Source organism: Charadrius vociferus, unplaced genomic scaffold (genome assembly GCF_000708025.1).
Source record: "Charadrius vociferus isolate BGI_N301 unplaced genomic scaffold, ASM70802v2 scaffold566, whole genome shotgun sequence".
In the NCBI taxonomy this organism is placed as follows: domain Eukaryota; kingdom Metazoa; phylum Chordata; class Aves; order Charadriiformes; family Charadriidae; genus Charadrius; species Charadrius vociferus.
In genome coordinates this window covers 766,858-789,231 of record NW_009649031.1, presented here as the reverse complement: position 1 = coordinate 789,231, position 22,374 = coordinate 766,858, and the positions used below count along the sequence as shown (strand labels likewise).

At 42.1% G+C, this 22,374-nt stretch overlaps 1 protein-coding gene across 1 annotated transcript in view; it reads left to right on the top strand.

Moving 5' to 3' along the window:
* Positions 1 to 22,374, top strand: part of LOC104288900 (sodium channel protein type 5 subunit alpha-like) — a 175,031-nt gene that overhangs the window by 137,412 nt on the left and 15,245 nt on the right. Inside the window, exons 20-21 of the mRNA XM_009887773.1 lie at positions 2,166 to 2,339; positions 17,655 to 17,777. Coding sequence (XP_009886075.1) covers positions 2,166 to 2,339; positions 17,655 to 17,777 — 297 coding nt within the window. The remainder of the gene's footprint in view (positions 1 to 2,165; positions 2,340 to 17,654; positions 17,778 to 22,374) is intronic.

The window sequence follows — 22,374 nt, the reverse complement described above, 5'->3', positions numbered from 1 at the left end:
GCATGCATTCATTTAGTTTTTTGCAATTTTCAATTTAGCCAGCGCAATTCTGTATAAGGGCAAATTATGTTGCATTTTCTCACATATCAGCACTGTGCTTCAGTATTTGGACGGGAGATGTTGGAGGGAACACACAACTTTTTTCTCCTGTTATTCTGGGGTGAGCTCTTCCAAAAACTGAGTTCATCTGGCTACATCCCTGGGACATGCTAAGTCCTTAATGGAGATTAAAAGCCAGGATATATTTGTCTGTGGTAGTTAAACCATCATAATATATCTATAGCTTGCTGCAAAAGACCCCAAAACCTTTCTTACGCATTTAAGCCATAAGCACCCAAATCGGGAGCCTAGTAGTTGTGGATAACACCGCGGGTATCCTGTTTAACCCTTTTTTAACACACAAAGCAAAGCAGAAAAAATAACCCTTAGTGATGTTTTATATTGCAAAGATGTCACCCGTTGTCACCATGAAAAACCACAAAGCACGAGAGTTTTGTCATTTGGGTAATATCCATTGCTCGTGCAGCAGTACAGTGCACCTAAGGCATGCAGGTAATGTATTTTTCATCCCTTATTAAGCTGCTTCCTGACTCACAGTGTGTTTGTAGTAGGCAAAACACAATATACTTTTTGTCAAGTTAGTAGAAAATAGGGAGAGCAATGGAGGGAGAGGAGGAAATCACTTTAAATAGTTTGTTGTTATTTTTGCAGTAATTGCAAAGTACAGCAAGTCATCTGACAAAGTGAGTGAGCCCCTACAAGAAGTGATAAACTCCAATCTCTCTGTGTATTGTTTTCTGTGGCTTTCTCCAACAGCTCTTTCACACCCTGGAAATATCATTTTTGAAGGCAAGATAGGAGACCGAGTCGCAGTGAAAACGTCACCCCAAAGTGTGGGGACAAATGGACAAGCTTTGGCAGCCTGTGCCAAAGCTTTCTTGTCAGTTTAATTACTGTTCCCTGGCAGGCAAAAGAGCAGTGTGACCGCTTGAGTGACAAGTAACACACTTCTTGTATCTCCAGGCACTGGGTGTTTGCTAACTTTTTGAAGTTCCTCAGAAAGTAGTTACAGATATTGAAATATGTAAATGCAGATAGTTAAGAAGATTAGCACAGATCCTCTCGAACAATGTTGTGCTTTCTTGCTGCCAAGTGCTCTGGGTCACACGGTGGGACAAGAGTAATGTCAAAGCCTGGGTCATCCGGGTTACAGGGACACGGGGGCAGCCGGTGTAATTACGGTCACTTGAGCAGCTGGGGAAGCAGACCATAACCGCTGCTCGAAACCCCAAAACAGGCCGTATGTATGCAACCCTGACACTAGGGTACTGCATTTTATTTGAAATACATTCCAAAGTGAAAGCTAAATTATGAGACAACGTTATTTGTTTTGTTTTAGTAGGCATATTGGTTTATATCTTAAATATTTTAACGGGGTTATTAAGTTGCTTGTACTTGATACAGATACTGAAAGTCCTTTGATGATGCCCCACATAGGATTAGTTAGCAAGACAGATGAGATGGGTAGATAGATACTTTGACCTTTAAAACATAATTGTTCTGCTAAGTGAATAATAATAAGCATTTCTTGAGGCAGATAGTTGCAGCTACCTTAAATGTGATGGCTGAACAGAAGCCAGGGAACTCCAGTACTCTATAACACAGGCGTAAGCAGGTTAATAACCTCATTTGTCATCATTAGCAATAAAACATATTTGTCTAAATGTAAGGGTCATATTCTGCCTCCTATAGACAGGCGTCCCTTGCCCTTGGGCACCTGAGGTACCCCGATAGCAGTGGCATGACCAGTAGGAGCTGAGGCAGGATGCCCTCGGGCACCTTGGGGTAGCACCCTGCTCACAGATGCATGTTCCCAAATCCGGGGTGCTTGAGCTCCTCTCGCACTCAAAGGATGTCTACTCAGTACAGCCCATCGAGGCTGGAGAGAGACAGCTAAGCCTGTGTCTGTGATAAGGGAAAGCTGAATAGACCTCGTTTAGGTTAGGGTCAGTCCCATTTGTGCCTGTGCTCTCATTCTGATGGTAACATTAAAATATATCAGAAATCACAGACAGTACAAATGATACCATAGAGTTGTAGCGCAGCACCAGTGCTTTCCAACACAGCTTAGCAGAAGTGTCTTAATATATCTTTTGTACTTCCAGGCTTTTGAAGATATTTACCTTGAAGATCGAAAAAACATAAAAACCATGCTGGAATATGCTGACAAAATATTCACTTACATCTTCGTCTTGGAAATGCTCCTGAAATGGGTGGCTTATGGCTTCAAGAAGTATTTCACCAATGCCTGGTGCTGGCTGGATTTCCTAATTGTAGATGTAAGTATCATTTTGAAACTACGATGATGCTTGTGTTGGATTTTGTAACACATAAGAATGGGCTGTTAAGTCTGGCGGCTTTGCCACTCATTCTGAGTAACAACCTTAGGCGAACCTTGAAGGAGGTCTGCAGACCATTGGTAACTGTGCATCCCCAGGAATCAGCAATGCAGAGCGGAGAAAATCACTTTGTTTCGTTACTCAGAGGTGTCACCCTGCTAATTTGAGTCACATTCACTTCTCGTCCCTAGGAGCTCGCTCTTTCTTTTAGCATTTAACATCTCGTTCCACACTCCCAGCTAGCACAAGGTCCGGTTACCTCCGACTGCTCCGCACATGACCTCGACACACAAGTCTTTCAGCAGATTAGAGACGCTGTCCTTGGCGTAGTTTCCCGGCGAGGCTGCCAGCAGCGCGTAACAGTATGTTCAGTACTGTCTCCCAAGTATTTACCACTGAAGGAGTCCGGAAGAAGGTGTGAATAGTCCTCTTGTCAAAGTGATTTCACTATTACAAAACCTCATAAAATCCTCCAAATCCTTGAAATATCGCAATGCTTCGTTCCCCTGCAAGGATGATCTTTAAAAGCGAGTACTAGTTGAACCAGAGGGATCTCATGCCCCAGGAGTGTTGCTAGAACCGGGCATGGCCCCTCTGAAGTTTCCCATTGCCTGGATGTGGGATCTGCCAAATTCGGGAAAAGCCACTAACACTGCATCCCCCAGATGAAGGTTAACATTCCATCACGTCCTATCAGTAAGGAGGCAATTATCTCCCTGAGGCCATTTCTTATTGGTTTGAGGTATTAATGTGGAAGGCTGGCAGAGCTCTGCCATGGTTGTGTAACTTATTAAACTTTTGATAAATTATTTTTCCCCATTTTACATCTGAACCTTGACTCAGGGGAGAACTGCACTTTCTTTGGCCCCAGTCCAGGAAAGCACTTCAATGGGACAATTTACTTGTTTGAAGTTATGGACATGTCTAAGTGCACTGCTGGATCAGAGCCTTTGGAAGCTTCTCCAGAGCTTTAATAAATTGATTTATGAAAAGGAAGTTCTTTACATAAATTGTAGGTCATAAATTCCTCTTTGCATACATGCTTGGAAACCTCTTAAAGGGAAGGCACTCATTTTTCAAAGATTAGCTTCAATAGAAGAGGAATGCCTGGTTTAATTATCGGACCACAAAATTGGAAACCACCAGTTCCTAAGTTATAGCCCAGCCCTGAAAACTCGGCTTACTGTGGTTTAGGTGGAGTGACATAGCTTTTCTTTCCTGATTTCTCCATCTGTAAAATGGGTCTAATAGGACTCACGTAAAGTATTGTATGGGCTTCCAGGAATTTTTTATTGGAGTTATTGTTTTGACGAACTTCTGAAGACTAGAAGGGCTGAATGAGGGCTCAGTATTGTCACAACTTTAAGTAGGGATTTTCCTCATGGGAACAACAGTTTGCACCACGAATTTGCTTAAATAGTTTGGAGACCTGCTGTATCATTAACGGTTTGAAGTGAGTTCCTACTTGTTAGAAATATGTAGCATAATACTTTGTAGCATGATATATAATTAACACCAAAGAGACTAAAAGGAAAACTAAGCTAAAGCCCGTCCTCCATGCGGAAAGGCCCCATGGAACAGAAACTACAAGAGAATGCAAAGTCAATATGCAACCGCAAAATTTAGGCACATGTTTGCTTTTGAGTGGTGGGTTTGTGAGTATAATGACGGACTGTAGAGGCAGCCACAGGCGGGCTGGGGAAAGGGGCAGCAGCTCCCCTGCCACACATCCAGAGCACATATGGCATAAAAGAGTGCTATGGGGGGAAGGGGACCATGGGCCCCTGGGACTCCCTTTATCCCCAGCAAATCCACCCCAGAGCCTTCTTACTGACCCAGAGTTCTTTTGTTTTCTTAACCTCCATTGAAACATTTTTGCCGGCTCCTGATCTAGCCAAAAATTTGCTCCATCCTTGAGTTGTTTAATTGACACTAGGAAATTGCTTTCCCTTTAGTGTTCTCAGTGAATAAAGCTTTTCCCCATGCCCCATTCTTTCTTCAAAGTCATTTCCCAATGCAGATTATGAGAACCTGGTACTATATTTTTAGCGGGTTTAACAGATGCTCTTCTCCTACCCTATTGCTTACACACCCTGCCACTCTGAATTGGCAGAGTAACATGCTATCATTTTTCCAGTGCACTTTTTACTTCAATTTGCATTTTCTTTTTGGTCCTTTGAGAACCAAATCAGTGCAACTGAGCTGCAGAAGGGAGTGAATGGGCGAATTAGCTGCTCCAAAAGAAGCAGATGAACCACTTGTCTGATTTTCTCAAATTTATTTGTTAAAAATTATTCACTTAAAAATCCCTGATCTGCAAATTATTCATTAGCAGTTTGGTATCAGTATTCAAAATTCAAGCTGTGATAGTTGATTTTTCATTGGACAAGTGAAACCATCTATCATCTGTGTTTTTTCATTGTACAAATGCAACTCAGAATCCTTTTTCTGTTGTGAATAATTCATAAAACCAGCTTAAAATTTACAAGTATTCACTATTTCTAAATGGCAAGTGAACCCAGAGGGGGTATAAGCATATTGCTGCTGAATTTTTTTTTTTTTTTTTTTTTTTTTTTACTTACCCTGCCTTGTGAAAGATCTTTGACACCAATTTGGGCCTGTGGAACAGAAAAGGCTCCATCTCACAATTGTGGATTACTACAGAAAATTCTGTCTTGCAAAGCCTGAACATCAAAACACAGAGTAATCCACAAACCGAGTGCTATTTTTGCTGGATGTAGAATCCCTAAAGGATGATCTCTGATAATGGGCTTCACTGCATCTCAAAGTGTGCTAGTGTGGCAAAACTGTAAAAGAGTGCTTTTAAATACTTTGCAATACAATAAAGTCCTATCAGCAACGCTGCAACAGTTTTCTTTGGGAGGAAGGGAGAAAGGAATAATCAAACCACAAAATACAGGCTCATTTCAACTTCGGGCACCTTGGAAAGATGCCTTGGATGTCTGCTGAAATTTGGATATACTGAGCAAACAACATTAATGTGTATGTTCCCTCCCTGCAAATAACAAGTATACTGCTAAAAGTAACCCCTTTTACCCTGCAGACATCGCTTCTCTGTGCATATGAATTGGAGTGGTGGGCACTCAGTTCACAGCTCTTTTCAAATGAGGGAACAGCAGAGACTGTGGTATATCTGAAGTGTAGACAGCCATCAGTATCACCATCAGGAATGGTGTTTATGCACAGTCCTCTTTGCTAGGATGCACAGGCAAATATTTTCACAAAGAACAGATATTTTCCAAGCATTCATGCAATCAAAACCTCTTTGTACAGAGCAGATTAAACAAGGAGTCTGAACTTGGCCAGAGGCAGAGGCACATGGCATTTAAAACGAATGTTTCTGAAAACTGCTCTCGACCAGGCGTGTCCTGCGACAGGCAGAGACAGTTGGGTTTTAAAACAAGGGGCAGATAAACTCCACCGGTTGTGCATGCTGGTGTTATGTTTGATGTTCCTTTCAATTGTTTCCTCTGACCTATAAATATTATCTTGAGCTTATCAAGTTTGAGCTTCAGCCAATTAATTCTGAGCTCTGTCCTGGTCTCTGCTGACAAGGGATGGATTATTCTATTGCAGTGATCAGTTCGGGAAAGGCATCAGTCTGGAGCTTAGCATCATTCAAAGACTGGAGGTGTTGCAGTCAACAGCTTCTTCGCTTGCTGATCGTGCATTGAAGGGGAGAGACTGGTACCCTATAGAAGCTGTCATGGGAAAGGGATATAAAGTCCCTAACTCGTTCGTAAGAATGCTCAGAAAAAAAGTCACAGCCAAGTTTCATTGTCTGTGGCATGCACAGAAAAATCTTCTTAAATGGGCGCTAATGTCATGTCTCTACAAAAGTCCATTATCACAAATCCATCATCAGCTTTTGGGTTCAATTTAATTGACTAAAAAGTTAGTCCCAATCCAAGCTTAAAAAAAAACCACCCTGATTTTCATTTACTAATTTTGGAGATGAGGGTTTCTCCACCATTTCTTCCTAAGGTTATCGCATTTTTCAAGATTTGATACTTGGGGAAAGCTATTTTCTTAAGCAATTGCTCTTTTAGAGATGCTGGCAGCCTCCTTCCCCTTCAGCTGTCTCCAGCAATGGGTTCTAATGCTATGTCCTGCTGCGGGGAGGGGAGGACCATCTCTAGTTCTCAATTTTTGCCCTGGTGCCCCACCAGTTTCTCTCCAGCCGAGCCACCACAAAGATTGCTCCTTTCCTCCCTTGTCCCACAGAGCCTCTGCCTCTGTGGAGGATGGGGCTCACAACAGCTTTAAGCAGTATATCTGTCTGCAAAATGGTTCAAGCAAGGCTCAGCAATGGATTTGGAGGGCAAACATCTCAAAAGAGTTATTCAACGAGTCCAGTAGGCGGGATTTTGTAGATACTTTTACAGAAGTAAAATAGTATGTGTGTTCCCCCCCACCGCCTCTTTTGTGAATGGTTATAACAGAACATGTTTCTGCTGTTCGCCTGGAGCTGCTGAGTTTGCACCTAGAGATCTATATTCCCCCTTAAGCAGCTTTCCAAATTTCCTGTTTACTGCCAAATTTCCTGTTTGCTTGTTTGAGAACAGCTCATAAATGTTCAGTCATTAAATGCACCATCATTTTCACCGAATGCTCAAAAGACCACAGATATCACAGTTTCCAAGATAGTTTCCTCGAAAGCACATGCTTCAAGATTTCTAGTTAGGATACTTCACTGTCAGACAAGTTAAAAAGGAGCTAATAATCTTTGAGTTTGAGATGAACAATTTAAAACGGTCTTTCTATCCCTAGCTGAAAATTGAATTGAATTAAATTATGCCCTTGTGTTGGATTGTCTTTAAGTGACAATTAAAAACTTGCTGTGTGAAGTAAATATTGATGGCTTCTGATTACTTTAATTGTTTTTTCCATCTGTAGTCCCTGTTGATTAGCAAGGTGATTTCTGTTTGCTTTACCAGTAATTACACAATCTGCTGTAATGACTTGTTCCCAAACAGCACTGAAATCTAATTTGTATTCTTGGGAAATTACCCTAAAAGCATGAGAATTTCGTCTACTTTCTGTTCAGAAAAGCACACAGGAACAGAATGACAAAAAAACAGCCAAGGTAAAGTAAAAATAATATAGCTTGTCACTTGGAGAAACATCTTAAGAGTGAACTTATTAGTGCTCTCTACGAGTTATCGAAAATCCACAGGTTACAACAGGGTACTATTACTTTAGAGCTCGTTTTTTGATTAGTTTTATTCCAGTTCCTCAAAGCAAATGGTCATGGGGGATTTTTCTCAGTGCACATTCAAACCTCCCCAATAACTAACAGGAAAGAAAATCCCTCTCCAGAAGCCAGTGAGCCTGGTTTTGGGGGAAAAAAAATAAAAAATAAAAAATGCTGGTTTACTACATGTTGCCTAAATCAGGATAAGTGAAAAAAAAAAAAAAATCCACATGAAGATGAGATAAGTGGTTTTAATATGTGTTAGCAGGTCAGCCGACACTGTAAATCTCCCTTCTGCCTCCCCATGCTTTATCTCAACATAACACATGCAAACACATCCAAATGTCTTGTCTTATCTTGGTTTGCACCTCATGTTAGTTACCACATAGATGCTAAAAGGAGAGCAACTGGGCTTTGCGAAGTGGAAGCACAAGGTTGGTTTCAGACAAGGCACAGCAGCACAAAGCACACCGCAGCGGGAGGAAAAGGGGCAGTAAATGAAGGTGAGGAGAAAAGTCAGCAGTAAGCGTAGCTCACTGCCTGCCAACACCTTGCAAAACGGTCGCAGTATGAAGAATAGTGCAATTACTGAAGAATTTGAATTTCTGAGGGAGAACTTCAACTTTTGAAAGTGGTGCAAAAAACCCACCTTGACTCGGATTGTGCTGAACTAGGTTTACCAGCCATTTTTATTTCTTGAAGTTATTTAAAGATGGAGCACTTTTCAATGCCCTTTTTTAGAAGAATATGCTTGAAAAGAAAATAATGAATAAAACCCTTGAGCTCTTGCATGCAGCTTGCTTGGCCCTTTCCATTGCTGTGAGTGCAGCAGCCAAATTCCTTATACAGAGATGTTCTCCCTTGCACGGAGGATCAGAGCTGGGACAGAGATGTAGGCTGTATTTAACAGTCCAGACAGAGTCCCACATGTTCTGCAGGGACAGAGGACGATTGTCCTATAGTTCCTCCCCCTCCATGACCTTTGCAACCCCAGCTGTTGCAGACTGCAAAATGTCTTCCCACCATTCTTGTGGCTCCATCCAGGATGACCAGGGGCTGCTCAAGAGACTGGTGGCAGGAGCAGGGGGAAGGAAGAAGTGAAGGGAGAGATGCAGCCTGCAGAGGGGTCAGGGATGCTCTAAGAGATCAAAGGAATTGGGATGAAACTTGAAAGCTGTTCCCCAGTGGGGTAGAGATTTTGTGCTGGTCTCCTGCCCTGGTGTGACGGGCTTTGGGGTGCTTTGTGCTGAGGCAAATGAAGATGAGGACTCATATTTGTAGTATGGAGGACTCCTACTTGTACCATCATCCATTCTGGCAGAAATCAGGGAACCTATAACTCTTCAGAGTCCCTCTCCATCCTAGCATATTCAACACAACATCAGGATCAACTCAGGTTCAAGAATCCAATTAAACAGATGATTTTCAAGCTAAGACTGTCATATTTCCCACATCAACTTGGTATTTTTCATATTGATTTGGAACATCTGATTAAATAAATGCTTTAGGGAACTGAGCAAATCCAGAACAGCACCTTGTGGAAACAGCCCAAACAGATTTTTATTTTTTTTTCAATATATTTTGCATCACATCATATGTAAGTGGGGTTGATCCTAATCCTGCACAGAAATAAGCACGCCTTCAGCTCAGCACCTCAACTCCCACTGGCTGGGATGGAAATGGAGCAGAGTCGATGGGGCTGAGCCCCCAGGGAAATGTTCTCTCAGCAATCACTATGCGCACCCCTGGCATTATAACGCTGTCTTCAAATAATAAATAATAATCAAGCATATTCCCATCTACTCCTGACAACAGCATTCAGCATCAAGAAGGTACCCTGGGATGAATCGTGCAGTGTTTTTGGAGATCTTTTTAAGGGGAGAATATCTTTCCTCTTCAGCTGCCCAAAATCAAGGCTGTCTCCGCACAGCATCTGGATGAGAAGCAGAACGTAGTTGATGATGAAGAAATTCTTTTGCTCTAAATCCCGGTAGAAATACCAGGCTTTTCAAGGCAGCTGCACCCCCGCAACCACCTCTGCGGCAACAAGGAGAAAGACTTTGGGTCTTGGCCAAGTTTTGGCTGATCAAGGAGTGTCATGCAGTGCCCAAAAATCGCAGCGATCCCTCTGCCCTCCCTCCCCAGCACTGACACACAGGACCTGGAGGTCTGGCAAAGGCGTCTGTTTGCAGTGAAAAGGTGAATTGAGACAGGCTGAAAATTCATTTGGAAAGGGTGGGGTGGGTGGGAAAACTGCAAATCGATAAGTCAGCTTGCCGTCTCGCTGGATGTAAGCTCGCAGCAGCAGGTCGTTCGACTCGCCCTCAGAAATTAGCTGAGGTTTAATTCTTGATTCGCAGCCATCTGCCTTGGGAATTGACTGGAGTTGTTAGAAAAGCCTGAGCAGGTGTAAAGGAGGTGACAGATTAAGAGAACAGCAAGACGTAAAGAGGTTCTTCTGGAAACCGCCAGGAAGCAATTAGGATGGAGGAATGATTTATTTAAAAGCATTTAAGCCAACAGGAGTGGCACATGCTGTTTGCAACAAGGCTGCCCTCTGAAAGGGAAACATCGCCTTGAAAAGCATGGACATGAGGAACAGGAAACAAGCTGAGAAGATGGAATATTAACAGAGTTTCACAGCCTTAGTTTGACTATTAGATGAGGGAAATACAAAAAAAAAAAAAACAGGAGAGGAAATGTCCTGGAGAAAAATACATGATGTAAAAGCCTTTTTTAACCCGAGTTATATGAAGTAAAGTCGGGCTCTCCAGGAGGTAATTTTTGTTTATAATTAATCTAGGCACTTGTGTAGCCCATCATATTATAATACATGAGAGCACTCCACAAGCAGTAATGAACTCTGCTGCCAGTGAGGGAAGCTGTTCATTAACTCGTTTGCAGATACGCTTTCATCTCCATGCCATGGACTAACTCCAGAGCAGCTCTAAGGAGTCCACAGTCTTTACCTGAATGTAAGGTTTGTGATTGACGCAAACAGGTAGCAGAGGTGGGAATTCAGTTTCGGTCACCTTAATCTCTCTCTAGTGTCCTAATTTTAGGACTGTCCTTTAACTTTATGCCCTTCATTCATAAGATGCAATTTCTGGATTGGCTGGTGCGATCATACAGTCAGGCATCTATATGGCAGAAAATGCAATGTCGGAGTGAAAGGGTGAAGAGATATTAAAAAAAAAATAAGGTGATAATAAACATGTGCTCAGAAATGGTAGATACTAAAGGGAATACCAACTCTTTTCACCTGACAGTATTTCAGAGTGGCAATGAGAAGTTCCATGTATTTCAATTTATTTGCAAATTCCCCTTTCCCTGTAGTTTTTCCAGTTTGTATTTGAGGTACAGACCTAATTTTGTTCCTTTTCAAATTGAGGGGAGCAACCTGGGACTGCAGGCCTGGCTTTTAAAGACACAGAGCTGCTGCTCGGGCTGCAGAGATCTGCTCTTTGGGGTAATGCTATCCTTGGCAGCAATGGATGGGAGAAACCAGACTGGACTAAAAAGAGGCACCTGAAGTAATCCAAGTTCTCTTTCTTCTACCTTTTTTTTTTTTTCTAAAAAAAAAAAAAAAAAAAAAGCAGCACAATTAGACAGGGAGAGACAGGTGTTCCTGGGGCACACAAAAAGCTATCTGAAAGCACCGGGGGCCTGCATTAGCAGAAACTGCTTATTTAAATAAGTGGCCAGAGCTTTCAACTCAGCTGCTGTGTTCCCTTTCCGGTGTCCTTTTCTTTTTTCCCTGCTCCCTCCCCTCTAATTTGAACAAGCAGGTTAATCTGCTGAAATCCTTAGCTGCATAAAACGTGCTGGTGCCTAAACCAGGAAGGAGGTCTCCTCTTCCCCCCGAGCCAGCAGCTCGCAGGGTATCGCTCACAGATGTGAGCTGCAGCAGGCAGACATTTAGTAGAGTTTCTCATTGTTCTCGTGGGTTTTAGGACTTATATGACCAGCCAATAAGGATTTTTGCTGTTGCCCAGACAGAACTCCTTGTTCCCTGGGCTCTGCTATTAATTCATCCCAGTGGTGATCTGGGATTAATTCAAAAATGCAGTCTATGCCGAGCAGTGTCTGCCTTTGCGTGGAGCTGCTCAGGTCTGCTTCCAGCTCAGTCCAGTGGATGCTTGCTGGTTATCTGAAATGATGGGTTTTTAGGCTGATGGGAAGGAATAGGAAAAAGAGAGGAGCAGCCCCTATTCCAGCTCAAACCCACCTCCTCGCTATAGGAAACTCTGTCAGCCTCGGGTGATACACTGCTCCTAAAGAATGTGCCCTCCAGATTACTGCCGCCAGCATAATTTCATGGGTAGGGAGTCCGTGCACGCTGCTGATAGGGTTTTAAAGTGTATGTGTATAGGAAGGAACACCATGACTGTTATAAACACAATAGCTCCTTAGGAAAAAGAGGCTGTGATCTTTTGGTTAAAGACCGTTTTCCCTTTGTGTGCTGAAAGGAAGCTGCATTATTGCACTTCCTCCTTTGTAATTGTCTTTCTGCAGCTTTAAAATCCTCTTTTGACAGCTTTACTGGAGTTTACAGTGGTTTACAACACTGATTTCCTAAGTCACTGTCAGACAGTGAAGACGTATATACTGATTGTACAACTTTATCTCTGCGAGTTCATAGCGAACAATTTTAATTGTCAAAAAATGCCGCACATCTCTTAAATCTTAAATTACTGTGAGGACCAGTGTGCTCCCTATGGGATTCTTCAAGGAGTTTAAAATTTTTGATAGTTTAAAGAAAAGTGTAAAGACTACCCTTGGAAAAAGCCGAAACATTTTAAAAAGAGCTCACTTTGCTGGTGTTTCCCTCCCCACTTTGCTTCTCACAGGTGGACACATAGCACACCATGGCCAGTATGGAGAGACAACCCTGAGCGCAGTGGCAGCCTAACACTAAACAAAGCATATTTCTCATCTCAAGAATGACAATATCTCATTAAAATAATAAAACAGAAAAGTGCCAGTTCCTGAAAAAATGTCCTGATTCCCAGAGAAGACTTTTGGGTTTTCGGTCAAATATAATCTAGTAGTGGATTGTCAAAATAATTAACAAATTCAGACATTAAACTCATTAGAACAAATCAGCAATAACTTTGAACAGTTATCAGTGAGGCTAGTCTCTTTTCAGAGGTCATTGCCTGTGTTCTAGCAGTCTAAATTCATTGATTCTTCTTGATTTTGCCCTGCAAACATGTAAGACTATCATACAATGGGGCACTCTACACCTGAGCTGCTAAAGCCACTAAGGCCCATGGGTGACAGGAGGCTGGCTTTGAAAACACCTGGTAATCCCCATGGCTGGTATTTCTAGCGTTCAATGCAGTCACAAGATTTAAAAGCTCTCGTTTTTTTTCTTGAGCGTAACACTGAAAATGGCAAAAATGAAAGCTGTGGGGTTCATTTCTCTCTCCCTTTACGGAGCTCCAGGAGGCTGTCATACAAACCTTTGGGAGATCTATATAGATAGACTTGCATATAGAAATATGCAGCAATATAGAAATACAGGTCTATAGGTATATAGATATATATTTATAGATATGTGCATACATATAATATATTTATAGACACACAAATAAAACTATCTCTGGGCAAAGAAATTAAGGAACACAGGGAAAAAACTTCCCTAAATGCCAGGAACAGAGAGAGCTCAACACCCCTGCCTGTCTACAATGGCAAGAAGAAGCCAAGGTGCGTAGGGAACATCAACGTGGCTTTGCCCAGAGCCTGAGCTTTGCTGGGAAACTTGACTATTGAGCCGATCAGTAAATGCTGACTCTTTCAGGGTTTCCACTCTGAATGGAATGGTGGAATAAATGGTGGAATAAATGGTGGTGTAATAAATGGTGGAATAAATTTTGGTAAGTTGCTTCCAGCGCTGAAGCTGGGCTTTTGTTGGGCTGTGCTGAGGTGATCTGAGGAAAGCAAAAGGGAAGAGCTGCCACGTGACTGACATCCTAGTCCATGTGGTTGGTGAGACTTCTGCTGTTAATGTCTGTGGAGGCAAAATTGTGTATATTGAATGATGAGGACCACTCCCCACCTTAGACCCCCTCATTGCTGGTCAGGCTGTACACTGCGGCTCATGCCAGATAGCGAATTCCAGTGAGGGCACCATCCTGGGGACTTCAGGGGAGCCGAATAAACAGCAAGTCCTGGGGATAAGGATCAGTCTCGAGCTAACATGGAGGATATTATTCCTTGATTAAGTTAAGGGAAGGAAAGTTTAGACTGAAAGCTTCTTAGTAAGATCTAGCAGGTTCTGGAAAGACCCTTAAGGGAGATGCTGGACACAAAGCATCTGCAAATCAGAACAATAATAAGGCTTCTTGGGTCAGAAGAAGTGCACAGGAGGATGAGAGACTCTGTAACTTACTTGTTAGCATACGTGCCATGTGAAAGGTGAAGGTGAGGTGAAAGCTCAAGCCCAGCAGCAGGTTGTGCATTTTATGGAAAATGGTTCCAGGCAATAGTGACTCCTTAGGATTCACCCGCTCTCCACCATGCTACAGTGCTGCCTGGTCTTCAGGGGTTGTCGTGGTGGTTTTTTTTCTGAAAAACCTACCAAATTATTTGCAAACAGAAAAGATTAGAAATGTATGTCATATTGTGAATCTGGAGGTTATGTTTAGCCTAGAGGTGTTTTCCGGGTGCCAGCAAGTTTCTGATACCGAGCAGAGCACAAAGCAGAACCTTAGAGTAGCTCTGGGCTGCAGAGCCTTGTAACAGGGGAAAAAAAAAAACAGTAACAGAAACAGCTGACTTCACCTTTTGCTGTGATTATGTGGGGCAGTCAGCACCAATTTTGAAAACTGCTTGATTTTTTTCCTAAAAATAGCCTTCCGGGTCACTTTTAATCAAGTCCAAATGGCCAAGTCTCTGCGTTAGTAATTCTCTGATAAATAAAATTTGACGGGGATACCTTCAAAACCAACAGCCGAGCATTTAAACAAGTTGTCTCAAACTGAGTTCTGACTTCAGCCTTGTAAATCATTGCCAAATATCGCTCAGCTTCACGGCCTAATCCTCTGAAGAGATATCTAATGCTGTGTAAATCTGTGTCAGGAGGACAACAGCACCTGTGATGTGTTTCAGGGTGACATTTACAGCGCTTTAAAGAAAATGGCAACCTGCTCAGGTCCGAAGTCTGGTCTTGCAGGATGTGAACAGAATGTCTTCTGCCTTGAGGGAAGGGGGAGTTATGGGACACAAGGGAGGAAGCACACAGATGCATGAACAAAGGGCAGTTTGAAGACCTTGAGAAGATCTGACTTTCAGTCATTGTGGGTGAAGCTAGCGAAAAAAGGTGTTGGGTGGTTGGTATTTGGTTAATTTTATTTTAAATCTGTACATTGATTTTACAAATGAATGAGCTTCCCTTGAAATAGATGAGTGTACAGATCTTGGTTTCTGTCTTTGGGCATGCTATCATTGAGCTGTTTTTCTCATATCTCCGGCCTTTCTGAATAGGGAGCTCCAAGGCTTTGTGAGATTAAGACATTTTCTGCACCGAACTTTCCACCAAAGGCAGAAATATGTGCCACATTGTTACTTCTATCATGATATCTCAATAATGCCAATTATATTACAGCTTTAAGATGACTTAGTTGAATGGCTTTATTAAATAAGTATGCTGCACATTTGCTTACTGCTATTAGACAAATCCTTCAGCCCTTTCTCCTTATTTAGGCAACATTAAGTCAATGGGCAGAATGAATGAAAGGAGAAGGCTTTGGCCTGTATGTTAATGCAACTTTAGAGTACAGGATGTAATCAAGTCTGGTAAGAAATGGGGAAGACAGAAAATAGGTGCTGCCTCAGTTTGGAAGCGTTGGTGAGTTTAAGATGGTTTTGAAGTCAAACCCAGATTTTCACCTTTAACTGTAAGCATTGACTGAGCAGGATTTAAGTGAAAGAAGCATTACTAGTGAATATAGGTCAAACCTATGGCATTACTTACTCTAAAATAGCTTCTTAGACATGCCCATGTCACAGGTTCAGATCTGCTTTCTTAGAGATGGAAGCGAAGGCTTCACTGGTGATTTTTACCTCCCCAGTGTCTAAGGGTCCTGAGACATCAGACCTTGAATCCAGTCTGTTTGTCTCCTGTGATGTTTTTATAGCACGCTCAACCCTACCATGCAGAAGAGTTTGTCAAGCCCTTCCTCCCCTATCAGCCCCTGGGTCTGTACACGAGAGGTGAGTTTGTGTCACACCTTGTTAAAGAGTGACATGTTAAAGCGTGACAGTCGTCCTCTGTGCCACCTCGTCATCTGCAAATCTGCGCTGTCTCATCCCGGCAGATATCCAGCTCGTTGTATCCAGCCCAGGCTTGGTGTCTCAGAGACCTCCTGCCCTTAGGCTTGCTGTCACCCACATGCCACAATAAGGCCATCAATAGGTAAATAATTTAACAAATTGAGCAAGTTTTACAAAGATGTTTAGCTGTGCAGACAGCGCTTGTACATAAATGAAAGCATATTCAGGAGGAAGGTTGCTCCACAGAGGACACTAACTTGTGACTTAGGGGACCAGGCTCGTCTTATCCTGCTTTATCATGAAGCTCATGGGCGATGCTGGGCTGGTCAGCCAGCAGTGGGGTCCAGAGGAGAAATCATCCTACCCTAAAATTAATAGGAAGAATTGTCATCAGGGCTGGCTGTCTTAATGGGGGAGCCTCAGTCTCCTTTTACGTTAAGCACATATTTTTTATATAGTGTAGAAGAATCCCTGGTTTTAGACTTTGCTTCCATCTTTAAAATGGTAACAAAGCACGCTCCTTCCAGGTAAGCTTTGCACACTCATGTTAGTAAGTGGGAGATAATCCAATACCACGGTAACTGAGGCTGTGAAAACAGCTAAAGTAAGATGGGAGTAAGTGAACTGTGATGAGCAGTACGCATAGGTCTTTATCTTCTAAGGAAAGAACGTTTTATAATATGCGAGGATTGATTTTGATTCCTTTTTTAATACATGCCAATCAGCATGATATCTATGGTGTTGGAGAGCTGTTTGTTTCTCACTCCCTGCTGGGTAAGAATGCAGGCTGTGAACATGTATTTGAGCGTGCAAACCCTAATTGCTTCTTGCGTTTCTTAATCTGACCCATAACCTCCACTGCCATTCAGTTCATCCAGACTCCAGTCCTGTGCCTGATAGCACCTACGTTTCTGACCAGCTGGGCACTACAAAAGCTCTGAGAACATGAAGAGCATTGGAATCCCTCCATGCTTTCTCCAGTTTTGGAAATAGATAGTTTATTTCAAATAAATACTCTTTGAGAGGTATGAACCTCCACATGGAGCACCTGTCAAGTTTGTTTCTGCCTTAGAGGCTATGCAGAAACCAGAAAAAGTGTAAAAGTACAGAATCAGTCATGCACCTCGTTCTTTTAGAGCCTATGGCATAAAGTCATGTCTATCAGCAGTCTAGGAGACTTGTTTCTAATCAGTAAATTTAAGATTGGTAATTGAATGGTGATGCTAAAATCTTTTATCTCTGCTGGAAATGGTTAGATCTTACAGGTGCTTTCATCCAGAAAGCCCTAAACTATAACACTTATGTGACTCATCATATGTTCAATAATGGAAGATACACACACCTCGAGGAGTGTACAGGAAGCCTACAGCATGGGCATCATGGAGTGGTGGTTTTCTTAATGGTGATCTCTTTTCTCATCCACTTTGTGCAACCTGACATTCAGAGGATTTCTCTGTGCTTAGTTAAAAGGAAACCAACATCTTTGAAAGACTGTATTTTTGTAAGTTTTGCATTAAAGTGGAAACAAAGGTTTTGTGAGTTGGTAAGAGTTCTGTATATGTGTGGATGTAAAAAAACTTTTTTCTGTGTTGGTCTAATTTAATGGCTCCCATTTAAGGTGTTTCTTCCCCCTCCCTCCCCCCCCACTGTTCCAGCTGTTTCCAACTAACCAGCTGTTTCCTTTCAGGAAAAAAAGTCAGGAGAGAAGGAAAATGGCAGGACTGAACTAACAGATTGAATTTGTGCTTTGTGTCTCCATTCAGGTCTCTTTAATAAGCCTCGTAGCCAGTACACTTGGATACTCTGAGATGGGGCCCATTAAATCCCTCAGGACCCTCCGAGCCCTGCGACCGTTAAGAGCATTGTCACGATTCGAAGGCATGAGGGTAAGAATAGATAAAGCATAGATCAAAGCTCAACTGAGTGACACAAAGCATGTAGCAGGGAACAGTTGCACGTGGTTTTGTCTTCATTTTGTCTGCCAAAGGAAATGAATGATAATGCTATATCAAAACAACAAAATCAGAAATCCCTCCTTTGTCTTGATTGCAATTGTATCATTACAGCTTTATCCTCTGGTGGATTTAATGATAAACTAATCCTGCTGCCTAACTTGTCATATTGTGCTTTAAAAAACAGCTTTTTGGACGAGGAAGCATCTGGCTAACAATTACCTCTCAATTATAAAGCGTATCAGGGGAATAACCAAGCTACAAGTTTGCTCCCTGCTTTTGACATGTATTAAAATGAGACTGACTGGGAAAGTTCTTAAGGACTTTTTCACTAATGATTAAAGCAAAAATTAGAAATGCTCAAGATAGGGAAAGCAAATGAATGATTATATAAAATCTTTCCTTTGAACAGATTGCACATTTAGTATAGAATGTCAGGATTAACATTACAACTATGTAGCTTGTGTTTGTTGCTCCATCTTGTACATCCATCTTGGTCGCTTCTGCATTCCTTTGCTGGCGTGGCTATATCCGCACGGCATACTTGTTTATTTGTTAAGCCTACCTGATACACTAATCAATTATTGTCTAGATAAGCACTTGATTAAACTCCTTGCACCACGCATGACTTGCAGATGATGACAACTGTGTTCTGTATGAGCTGAGGTTCCTGCTAATCTCGCAGATTGCATAGTAAGATACAGCAAATCTGTGACAAAATTACACATAAAAGAATTTACATTGTCCAATGATCCCTAATCTCTCTACAAGGTCAAAGAAAATGCTACAGCTTTCATACTGAGGGATATTCAGGGAAAAGCTTTCCTGTAGACAAAATTTTGGTCTGAATCATCAGTGACTAAAATGCGTAGTTCGTGCACTGAGCTCCTAGCAATTAACTGCCCTTATTGCAATAGCCTTGTAGTAAACCAGACTGAAGGCTGGAGAGTCTAACCACCAACATAACCCAGGAAATATGGGGATAGAGCAATTTCTGACCCTGTACCCACACCTCGCCCCAATTCCAGAATTGGGGATCTATGGCTTTGTCCCACAGACCTTAGGATTATCTAAATCACATCATTTTTGTGGATGGAGATCAGACAAATCCAGTTGCACACCACTCTCCTCTGTGGTAGTTCTAAGACAAAAAGATTCAAGCGGCATTATTTATCTGGGCACCCAAACCTGAATTGCTTTGTTCACCACACTCTTTTCAGCAAACACAGGCAGTATTTTACAGGTTATTCACAAAACAAACCAAGCCAACTGCAGATCCTCCACTAGCACAAAACGATGTTGCACTACTGATGGTAATTAAAGCTCTCATTCCTATGTCATCTGATGACCTCACTCCAAGTCTTTATTAAACATACGTAAATTGAGCAAACATTGGTATCAGCAAAAGCTGCACTAGTTTAACTAGTTTAGAGTGGTTTGTGTGTGGGCTCTCTCAAATCAATTTAAATCTGGCTTATGAAGGCTTAACTTCTACTGGTGGATTTGCAAGTTCAGGCAAAACCTCTTTAGCATATTCTAAGCTGACATAAGAATGTTCACTCATGACTTTGCATCAGTTTAACTAAATTGGATTCGAACCTGAAAAGCAGTGGGAAGACTACCCCAAAGCATTAGAAAAGTGAGACTCAAATAGGAAAGAAATAATGTGAAAAAGTTCACATCTCTATTGAGAGGTTTTCTAAAATAGCAAGAGGTTGGCTTGGTGGAGAGCCTACGTGGTGTAGACACACAGATCAGCCCTGCAAGTTTTCTTCCTAACATGCTCATACTTGTAGGCTCCCCTTGTGCCTGACTCAACATCCCTTTTCTTCCCGGTACCATTGCTGCAGCTGAAATATATACTGAGCTATCAGAGGTAGTGAATTAGCTTGTAAACTATGATAAAGTGTAATTGAGAATACGTGCTATTGGAAAATCAAATCATTTTATTTTTAGTTTGTCTAACCACACTTAACATGACTAGGGACAGTTAGACCTTTCATTATTAGGAGTTCATATGCTCCAGAATGCACAGGAAAATTGCCAGCACGGTGATGGATTAAATAATGATAATGTTGAGAAGCAAACACTGTCAGTAAGAAAATAATAATAGTTTGCTCTATTATAATATCTTTTTCTTGAATAACTTGAAGATTTCTGCATGGCTAGAACAGGAACAGGAACGTTCTCATTTATACTGCAGTAAGAGACTTATTTCTTTGATGCTGTACCTAAATTTGAGAAACAATTGGTCCTGAGGCAAAGGCACAGAGTAGCACTTGGATGGCCAAGAGGACCTGTTACCATCACACTTCAGTCCTTTCCCTGTCTTCAAACAGGCTGGGACCCGTCTGAACTCGACACAAGTCCCAGCATCTCCTGTCCCATGAGAGGTCTGCAAAATAAGGCTGAACTATTGACATCTTGCCCGTCTGTCCCCCCAAAAGACCCCAGTGAGACCAGTATCCAGCCTCACAGTTACTGCAGACCCTGGGGGTGCCATGCGCTTGCCACCACCCTGCATCACCCACTGCTTTCCAGTCCATGTTAGAGCCCAGTGTAAATTAACTTAGGTCTGCCTGTCCCAAATCATGAAGTCTCCCATGTCTCCTCATTTATTGTCTGTCAGGGAATTATTTTAGAGGTCCCATTTCCCTGCAAGTTTCTTCCCAGCAAGGAAGGTTTTTTGCAGTATTTTAAAAGGATGAGTGGGATGATGATAAACCATTTAATGTGAAAATGATACCAGGCAAAGTCATGGTGAGGCTGCTACAAGATACATGCGGGAAAGAAATAGCATAATTAATGCTAGTTAGCATGATTTCATGGGAATAGTTCTTGTAAAACCGATATGGTCCTTTGATTTGATTACAAATTATGCTGATGACGGTAACTGCACTGATATAATATCCTTAGATTTCAGAGAGGAATCTGATACCGCGGGACATTGTGATGAAAACACGAGCTTTGTACCAAGCCAAGTAAACATATTTTAAATTAATTTAAAATGGGTGATGGATCTTGAAAAGTAATTGTAAACAGTGATGACACTGTAAATTTGGTGATGAGTGTCTCAGGGTGAGGGATCCTTCAGAATAAGAGTTGTCCTTAATCTGGACTTTAACAGCATCTGGAAGAAAATATAAAATCTTTGCTGACAACACACAAAGTGAGCGGGGTAGTAAGCGATATTACAGATAAGGGAATTATACTGACTGATCTGGATCACAGTGCAAAACAGATCAATGGTACAACATGCATTTTAATAAAACCACATGCATCGTACACTTCGGGAAGAGGAAAGTAGGTCATTCTGGGGGACGTTTCTTGGAAAACAGCGGCTGAGAAGGACTTAGGGATCGGGATGACTGTTCAACAGGACACAAGCTTTTGGGCAGGTCTGATAAATGAGGTGACTAATGCAATCGTTCAATATGCTGGGAAATGACCCAGCAAGCAGAGGGAGAGGACAATGTTTCAATACTGGAATTCCACCAAACTGCTGGACACAGGGGGTTAAAAACAGATAATTCTATGCAGCATGATTAGAAATTTGAAGGAATGATGAAAGTTAGAAAGGAGCTTTGTTTTTTTAATTACCCAAAGCGATGTTTGGTGGCAGTTGACCTGCAGCGAAGACTGGGAGGATAGGAGATGATGTCTAACAGCAGATGACTAATGCCTCAGGTTCAACAAATTGAACCTAAAAATACAGCACCTGTTTCTAACAGTGAGGGCAAAGGACACCAGGAAGAGAGTACTTAGTAATAAAACATTTGTCCATTATTTGAAATCATGAAGCTGTAAATTAGACATCTTTGCAAAAACTGTTGCCCAGGCTTGAGTAGGAGTTAAAGCCCGGGCTTGAAATTACTGCAAGAAGTCTGGTGGGCTCTGCTGTGGCAAAGGGAGGATTAACGCATCATGCAAGTCCATTTCCACATTTAAAATCTGAATCAGCTTTGGCTTTCAAGGTGGCCCATGAGATCAGGAGAGCTGGGCCACCAAATCTATAGCTGGACCACAAGCTATAGTTTTGCACCACTGTGGCTTAGGGCAGAGGGCGGCTCATTTCTAGGTGATCTCTAAAGAAGTCACCTGGAAGGTGGTTTCACCTATAGAGGTATTGATGGAAATCAAGAGGTATGAAACCTTTTCTTATATGTGGCTATATACATTGCTGTTCCTAGATGCGACAGAAATTCGGCCCTTTCCAGGGCAAGGTTCGCAGCTGAACTTTTAACACGAGTTTATGATAAGAACTTGCCTTATGTATTCAGGTCTTCAAGTCCTCTCACTTGTCTCAGTGCAAATCAGGAGTGCTTCCAGCAGACCAAATGGCATCACACTGATGTAAGAGCAGAAGCAGTGAGGGAAGAATGAAACCCCCTGTTAATAATTCATTCAGAGAGGTGTTACAGGATTTGCTCCAGCCTCATGTCATGGTTTGTTATCTACAAGCCATCGAACATAATTCAGCAGAAGGAAAAAAGCAGGACGCAGGCATGACCATCGTTTGCTCTGCCGAATC